Here is a 9,201-nt window from a genome sequence, read left to right on the forward strand (position 1 = left end):
AATGCCAGTAGAGAAGGAAAAGGAGGGGGGATTGATTTAAATACAAGCAGCAAATGTAAACCATCTGGTCATACCTCACCCTTCTTTAATGGGCAGTTGACACGTAAACACTTTGGAAGAGATGAGGGAGTAACCAAACAGAAGTAGTGAAAATACCTTACTGGCAAGGGATACAAGTCTTGCCACACAATCAAGAGAAAGCATTTTATACTTGTACATGAAACTTGATGCCAGATTACAGGCAACAAACTACAATGGTGATTTAATGAGATAGATTGTGGGTTAGGCTGCCATGTGCCAAATCCTAGAAAATTCACTCAGCCAGCTAATTTAATGATGTAGAAAAATCTATGTTTCCCACCATTGCAGCCTCACAAAGCTGTAGTAAACTGAATTACACAGAGTTTTGGACAAATCACAACAAAATTTATCAAACATCTTTTTGGACAAATCACAGCAAAATTCATCTGTGTAATTCAGTTTAGTGTCCAGTAGAACAGAGGTGTTGAACAAACAAAAAAACTCTGACCAACAATCAGATTATCTACTACAGATTCCCAAAGATAACTGTGCTAGAAAAGTGCCTCAGCACTTTGTATATACCGTGTTTCTCCTAAAATAAGACACCGTCTTATATATTTTTTTGCTCAAAAAAACACAGTATGGCTTATTTTCTGAGGATGTCTTATTTTAACCGTGTTGCATCGATACGCTGCATAGCCACGCCTCCCCAGGCTGTTTTAATGGGAGGTGCCACGTCACTATGGCTTATTTTCGGGGTATGGCTTATTTTTGGGGAACGGCTTATATTTCGCAAATGCATAGAAATCCTGCTATGGCTTATTTTATGGCTATGTCTTATTTTAGGAGAAACAGGGTAACTAGCACTCTTATCTGCATGTAAGTCTAACTAAAATCAACGGGACTTCCAGATAAATAACTTAAGGATTGCATTGTGATACAATAGTTTTGCTTTATTGCGGGTTTATGCAACACCACCAGTGGAACAAGGTTAACAACATCCACTTCAAGAGAATGGTTTGCCACCATACCACTTTGAAATAGATTATTCCAAGATCTTCCCCCAGTGGACTATAGTTAGTGCACGATAGAGCACAAAACCATCATACAGCAAGGCAGCAATCATCAGAAGCATTTGATAGCCACCTTTCTGTGTAAAGAAAGACACTCAAAATAACTGTATGAAATACTTTGCAGTGTTTCAATACAGAATGGAACAGGATTTTATTCTGCTAACACACAGTGACTTGCACTTTGCGCACAATGTAGATACCCTCACAGGATGATAACCCCCCATGAAAAGGCTACATTAGCTAGCCTCTCCTCAGGTGTCCTGAAGATGGTCACCAAATGGGCTGCAAATGGAACAAAACTGTGGCATTACAGAAAGCAATGGCAATGAGTGGGAAAAGTAAAGGGTTAGAAAGAATTCAGAGTTAGGGACATTTCACAGGGGCATGCACATCATCAACCTAGTCAGTCAACACTTGATCTGTGCCAGTTTGTGCATGAAGTAGCTAATCCTTTATCATCAAGGATTGGTGCGTGTTTACTCAGAAGCAAGCCTCACTGAATTCCATGGCATTTCACTCCAGCATACATTGGTTTGCAACCTTGCAACACAATCCTATGTCTCTTTATATGGAATTGAGACCCACTGTCTTCCACAAGAGTCGGCCTGGATAACTTATTTTGGATAGAACTTGGTGCTGATAATGCCAAGGTTGCATGTTCAATCCCTGTATGGGACAGTTGCATATGCCTGCCTTGCAGGGGGGGGGGGTGATCCTCGGGGGTCCCTTCCAACTCTACAATTCAATGTTCCTATGCGTTCTAAAACCACACAGTTTCAAAAGAGCAAGAAAAGCTACCAGCTCCTAATTGTACACGTGCGCCCAGGATGGCAGCCTCTTTAAATCGGTTCTACCCAGCTGAGAGGTGTGACCTGTGTACACAAGTGGAAGGGGAAATAAACGAAGCCGGGCTCCTCGCCTCCTTCTCTCTCAATCTGTGTGCTCAAGGAGGAGCTCAGAAGCGATGGGATTTCGAGAGCGCTTTCACGACCTGCAGTCGGGCATGCAAAAGAAGTGCCCGCTGCTGGATCGAGACCAACGGCCCGCATCCTGCTCTCACGAACACAAGAGCCCTCTCGCCTCCCGCGGTTTTTCCAGTGACTGGTATTCAGAAGCAGGACCGCCTCGGACTGAGAAAATCCCGGGCTCCATTTTATTCCCCTCCCCGCCCCTGATCCCAGCAGCAGCAGCAGCACCGTCCAGGCCCCTCATTCCCTTGCCCAACGGGAGGGAGCCGCCTCCTCCTCCTGAGGAGCCGCTTCGGGACCGGCAGCAAATTCTCCCGGGCGGCAAGGCGGCTGGAAGAGGACTGGACTTCAGGGCGCCAATTTCGAAAAGCGCGGCGCTGACAGGAGAGGAGAGGCCCCGCTCCCACCCCCATCCACCCCGCCCGCCCGCCAACGCCGCCTCCGGAGGACCGCCGGGTCCGGAGAACCAGGAAGGCGGGATGGGCATCTCTTCGCCCGCTCGCCCTCCACAACAGGGCCATCTGGGCGGCCGCTACTGACCTCTCCTGGCTCCGGGGCCGGGGCTGCCGCTCTTGGGGCTCTTGCGCGGGGCCATGTCGCCTCCTGTCAGGTAACGCCGCCGAGTAGAGTGAGAGAGGCGGGAGCGCGTTCGCGACGGTGGGCGCGTTCGCGACGGGGGGGCGGGGCTCGGCGCGAGGGCGGGGCGGACGCTCTTCGCTCCGCACACCGACCTGACCCTTGGGCGGGAGCCTGATTGCCCGACTGGCAGCTGCCCCTAGCAAATCGCGAGGCGGAGGCTCGCGGTTGGGGAGGAGCCGCTCGAACGTGATTGGCGAATACGGTCCGCGGGGAACGCCTCCTCGACGTTCGCGCGCGCGCGCGCGCCCGTTGCGTCCGCGGCGGGGACCGTGCTTGGGAACGCATCGATTGGAACGTGGCAACGCAGAAGGAGAGGGAAGGGAACGAGGGGGCACGTGGAGGGCGGAGCGGGACGGGAGAGAGTTTGCCTGGGAGAGGCTGCTGCTGGTTCTGTGTCTCGTCAGTGCAGCCCCGGAACCATTTGTTCAGCTTGCAGAAGCAAACGCTCACTTCCAGTGCCCTCTGCACGTTCCATTTGGAATTAATTCCCACCCTATTCCATTCAGCGGGATTTGCTGCCGAGGTTTTCCCCCCACCGCTGGGGCAATTTATCAGTTGCACGGTGGAGATTCAGGTCAGGATTGCATCCGTTCCCATCTCATACTATAGTTCCCAATCCCATCTGAATCACTCCCCGCCGCACAGGTGTAAGCAGAAACTCAAGTGCAAGGCCCAAATCACATGCCTAGCATCTCATTTACTTTGGCCTGTAGAACGACGTTTCTGTTCAGTGAGCTTCACTGTAGGGCAAAGTGCACCGTATTGCATCCTGGTTCCCTTTGCAACCACGGCTGAAGTGCATTGCATAGCATGTTACCGGTATATCTGCTCTTTGGTATAATGCAGTCATGTCTGATCCTGCAAGTTTCATGTTACAAAATAGCACTTCAATCCTAATGATACTTTGATGCCATCAAAGTCTTATTTGTTTCATTTGATTCATACACATGCATATTTTGCATTGACTGTGACATACATGCTTATGTACCTTCAGCTAAAAAGCAGTCAGCTTTTCTTGAGAAATGCAGAGGAGACTGCATATTATCCCCAATTAATTCATTGCTGAATTTTAAAAGATGTAGGTGGGTTGAAAGTTTCTAACTATTCCTGTATACAGGGACGTCTTAGCCATTGAGGCTACTGGCGCAAGGTGCCACGGCATCAGGGGGTTGCCTGCGCCCTCCAGCCCCGCCTGCAGCGCCGCTCTCACCCACCTCTTCTCAAGCTGCGGACACGGGGAGGCCGTCGGCAAGCCTCCCATTGGCGCTGCAGCCAGTATCGCGCCCCCGCTTCGGCCAAGCAGGCGGAGGCGGAGGTGGAGCACAGCTGGCAGCATCCCCACCCGCCCCTCTACGCCCTCCGGCTGCCCACCGCACCTGGCCCTGCAAGTTCGCCGTCCCCGCCACACCGTGCCCTCCTGCTGCTCGCTGCGCCTGGCCCTGCCCGGCGGAGCGCAAGGGGCGCCGGAGGGATCTTCGCACCAGGGCGCCGGATTCACTTAAGATGGCCCTGCCTGTATATAATCCAGATACATTCATTGAATATGTTTTAATGAGTGACCAAGGTCATTGCAAACCTGGGAACCTTTAGGAGGATATAAATTTAATAAATAAACAAATAAAAACTCAGTAATGTTGCATAAACATTTCAAAGTTATTGAAATCGGGCAGTAAATATCTTTGCAACATTTCTTTCCACCAGGATGCAGTAAACGCTTTGAAAATCTAAGAGGAATAAATGTATTTTGTGCACACTCATTTGAGAATTTCTCTCCCTTAACAAGAAGGTTTGATAAGTAACAGTAGAGTGAAATCTAAACAAGAAAAAAAATAATGTTAATAATTTACTAAGAAGCAAACTTGGGTATGCATTCTTGTGCAAGAATTGTGTACAAGTGTCTAGCTTATACATTCATCAATGGCTTCTTGGACTTCTTTACTTTCAGTAGCTGAACAGCAAATGTTTCAGTTAAATCCTGAATATTTTGAACTGTTTAGAGTTTAAAATTTTCTGAGAAACTGTTCAATATTGGTTTAAATGAGAACGTGAATTTTCTGGAAACTTGTAGTATTCTGATCTTGTTCTTGGAGATTAAATCAGTTTGTGAGAGTGTATATTGTGAGACTTCTCAAAATAAATTGTGACTTTTACAATTCTGGAATGTTTACAGCATATAGAGCTGGGAAATTTACCACCATCTAGAATACTAAGGGGGAAATAGTAAAAATCAAATAATTTTGAATAGGGGGTGGGGCTATGGCGACTCACATTAATAGAAAACCCATTGAAATCAGTCAAATTAGTCATGACTCAATTTAGCCCATTAGTGTTAGCTGGTCTACTCTGAGCCACCCAAAAGAAATATGTGGGAGAGAGCTGTGGCTATAGGCCATTAGACATATTAGTGGTTTTCAATTAAGTTTTACTCAGAGTAAACCCATTTAAATTAATGGACCAACTTAGTTGTGTTCATTAAATTCAGTGTGTCTACTCTGAGTAGAACTTAGTTGTACACCAGCCTTTGAAAGTTGCTTTCCTTGTGACTGCAGTACTGTATAGCAGTATGTAGGTTTACAAGACTTTATCTCAGTCTTTCCCAGCCTTGAACTGATGGGAGTTGTCAAAACATCTGGAGAGCCCAAGTAGGGGAAGGCTGCTGTTTAGCATTCCAGTGCACTCACTGAAGACCACTGCAACTCCGTCAACTTATTTAATACTGGTTGCATTTTAGCACAATGAGAAGCCACAAAGTACAGCTTGTTTCACCCTTAATATGCCTGAGCTACATGCTAGTGCACACATCTCTAGCACTTCCACTTTGCTCCTGCCTTAGCCCAGTATGGAAACAAACCATGGAGCAGCTGGCTTAGAGTTAATGTCCAAACCAGCAAATCAGCTACCTTGATTCTGAAGTTGTCCCATTGTTTGTTTGTTTTTGTTCAGCCTGTTTTGCAAAGTTGGCTTCCTACCATAAGAAGACAATAGTTTTATTTAATTTTGATAATGACATAACTAAGGAGCTTTAATAGGCTCTTCACTGCTGTAAAATGTTCTGCAGTGTACAGTACAAGAAAAACAATGTCCTTAAGATAATTTTCTGAGGGTAAACTGTCGTATATGTTGGAAACAATTCATATAAATTACTGTTAACCTTGATAAATCGACACATATACATGACTATTAACTTTGGTGAATGGGAATAATATATTTTGTTCTCCAATGACACCCTTATTATTAATATTTAAATGTAAAGCATAATGAGGAATTATAGCAAACTCAATAAGAAGCCTCACCTATCTTCAGTGTGAAGGAATAGATTTGCCTCACCCACACTTAATTATAAAGTATTGTGACCTTCTAGCACAAGCTACTGAAACTGTTGCTGATAACTAAACAAAAGGTTGATCTCAAAACCCCTGTAAGAATGAATTATCTAGTGATATGTGAAGATTGCTGGAAAGTACCATTGGAATTCAATCAAGTACCCTTTGCAGAACTTTTAAGTTTTATCTTCAGCATTATTGACTGAAGAGTCAGACCCTGAGTATTTGAATTTTAACCAGTGCAATTGCATTGACAGCAGAAGCAAATTTTAATCAGTGCTTCTTTTCAGCCACAACATGCCAGAGCAAAGGTCCAGCACCTCTCAAGTGGGTGCCATTGCAGGCTGGCATTCACCCTGTTAGCTCTTTGCATTTACGTACTTCTTAGAAGCTCAAAACGAACATTTCAAGTCAAAGCAAAAGCTGGCTAGCATGTGTGTGCCTATATATATAAATATATATATATAATTGCACCTAGCCACTCCTACCTGCAACTGGTCAATCTCCAGGGCCGGGCCTGTACAGTTGCATGTTTTCACAAAGGCCCTTCCACCCAGGCTACCCTAGACATCTTCCTGAATCTAAGAGAATTAAGGAAAGTGAAGGTATATTTATTTAACCTGCATCAGAACCAGTGGCAACCCCCCAAGCCAACTAGGAAAACAGCTTGTCAGAGTTTTTAGCACCTCTGCGAGCATCCGTTTAGGGCTGTCCCAAGTTGCCCAGTGACTTACTGGACCAACTTCATGGTGAGTTTCAGCAGCAATTTTTCTTGAAAAAAAGCGCTGATTTTAGTGAGAGTAACATAAGTCATAATCCACCATTTTAACAGCTGGAGTTGGTAGATCAAGTTGATGATGTGTAAAAAGATCTTTTAAAAGCATGCACACGAAAGCTCATACCAAGAACAAACTCAGTTGGTCTCTAAGGTGCTACTGGAAAGAATTTTTGATTTTGTTTTGACTATGGCAGACCAACACGGCTACCCACCTGTAACTGTTTTAAAAGCATGACATCTGGTATACTGAGATTGGATGATTATGGGGAAAACATTTTGGAATACAAACGTGGGTCATAGATCCTTGAAATCCAGCATCTTGGGTGCAGAAATATCCAGTAGTTCCTAAATCAAGCTTTGTAGCACAAGCCAGCAAAGCCATTATAGTCAGAATAATTTGTTCCTGGAAAAATGTTGTGAGGATTTTGAAACCAAAAAGAAAACTATAATGTATTCAGACATCTCTGTGACTTTAAGGAAATTTCCATCCTGATCTCAGTAGGTAATCAGCTTCTGCCCTGGAGCTTATAATCTTATGCAAGTTAGCTGTTCTCATGTTCAAACCTTGCTTTGCTGTAGGTGCATTTAAATAATCACAAAATCTTTCAGCCCTTTAAAAGACAGATCAATCATTCATTTGAATTTCATGGAAGTGGATAGTTGAACAGTTTCTACTGTTAACTAATATTGTACATGAGACTCCCCCCCCCCCCATTATGTGAGCAAGTATTAAATTTTGCAGTAACCTGTTTAATTTACATTTGGGCCATAAGAAGATCTATGGTATAAAAAAATCTGCTTTGTTATTAAAGTGGTCAAAGTCAGAAATCCTCTTTACTGGTTAAGTAACAGCAATATTTTATAAGATTCATTTTTGACAACCTTCATAACTTGTCAACATGTTTGCTTAAATCTGCTTAAACAGGATGGGCAATAGCACTTGCCTTGCCCCAGGCTTCATTTGACAACATCATGCTGCAATACTTTGACCTATCAGGCACTGACATTTGATCTGGACTGTCCAGATTTGGGCTGTTTGGCCAGTTGTAAAGTCTAACTCAGTATATCACAACCACCTGTCAAAGGCTACATCAATCTACTATCAGTCAGGCCTAGTCTCACTCTCAGCAGGAAGAGATTGTATCTTATGCAAATACTTTGCTAGAACCTTTACAGTACCTTGTATAGGTAGTGATGTGGACTACTTTGCTTCCTACTTTGTGACGTACGAACTTTACCTTTTTGGTAAAGAGGAATTTGTGCAAAGCAAACATTTGCCACCAGCAGAAGTACTGTAGATGCCACAAGAATATTATTGCACTTGTTTGGAAGAGTTTGTTGTTGTTGTTGTTCAGTCATTCAGTCGTGTCCGACTCTTCGTGACCCCATGAACCAGAGCACGCCAGGCACGCCTATCCTTCACTGCCTCTCGCAGTTTGGCCAAACTCATGTTAGTAGCTTCAAGAACACTGTCCAACCATCTCATCCTCTGTCGTCCCCTTCTCCTTGTGCCCTCCATCTGGAAGAGTTTACAGTCCTGTTAATCCCAGCAAATAACTTTATCTCAAACTACACATATGAGAAAGTATGATGGGCAAAAAGCTTTTCATCGACCAAAGAGGTATAAACTGTAACTCATGAATTGTATCATTATTATTATTCCTTTCATTTCATTTGCAATTTTTTATTTATTTTCAGGATTTTAATTGACATGTTTTAATAGACACTTTCAAACTGATAGTCAAATATTGATATTAAACAGTGTTGACTAATCTACATGGGATGCTGAATGGGTTGCAGTTTTCCTCCCAGAACTCAGGGGGTGGGGGGTGTCAATTTGCAAACAAGCCACTGATACTTCAATTTGAAGTGAAAGATCCACTTAGAGTGGGGAGCTACTTAACCTTTTTTTTGTCCCAGTCATTTAAATAATAATAATTGTTCCCCACCAAGCTGCTTTTTCATCGTCCATGGTGGAAAAGATATGGGTAATACTCTGCCTATCTCCACTGTTCAGGTCTTGCAACCTCCACATCTGTATTTATTTTAAAAAAAAAAACCCAACACAAAAATATGGATTACACATTCCGACAGGTAGGGCAGGGAGGCCAAGAGTAGGTAGAACCAGAGCCAATGATAGGCAGAGCCAACTCTTTCTAGTGTTGAACTCATCTTCCCCCTGGCTGAGTTCCACAAGGGCAACCCTGAGCCTAAGGAGGAGAAAGCTGATGGCCAGTGCTACCTGCTGGACTAGTTGTAAGAAAGGCAGACAGATGGGAACTGGCTGAGGGCAGGGTTTAGTATCACAGGTAGTTTGGCCCATAGACGTGCAGGTTTGTTACTTCCACACTGAACTTGTAATAATAATAATAATTTATTATTTATACGTCACTCTGGGC

The 9,201-nt window shown here is 44.3% G+C and overlaps 1 protein-coding gene across 1 annotated transcript in view; it reads right to left on the minus strand.

Annotated features, from left to right (window-relative positions):
- ASPH (aspartate beta-hydroxylase) overlaps nt 1-2,718 on the minus strand; it is a 96,701-nt gene extending 93,983 nt beyond the window's left edge. The window contains exon 1 of the mRNA XM_033155293.1: nt 2,603-2,718. Within this exon, the coding sequence (XP_033011184.1) occupies nt 2,603-2,657 (55 nt within the window). The 5' untranslated portion in view covers nt 2,658-2,718. The remainder of the gene's footprint in view (nt 1-2,602) is intronic.
- Nucleotides 2,719-9,201: the final 6,483 nt, after the last annotated feature.

This window comes from Lacerta agilis, chromosome 7 (genome assembly GCF_009819535.1).
Source record: "Lacerta agilis isolate rLacAgi1 chromosome 7, rLacAgi1.pri, whole genome shotgun sequence".
Classification (NCBI taxonomy): domain Eukaryota; kingdom Metazoa; phylum Chordata; class Lepidosauria; order Squamata; family Lacertidae; genus Lacerta; species Lacerta agilis.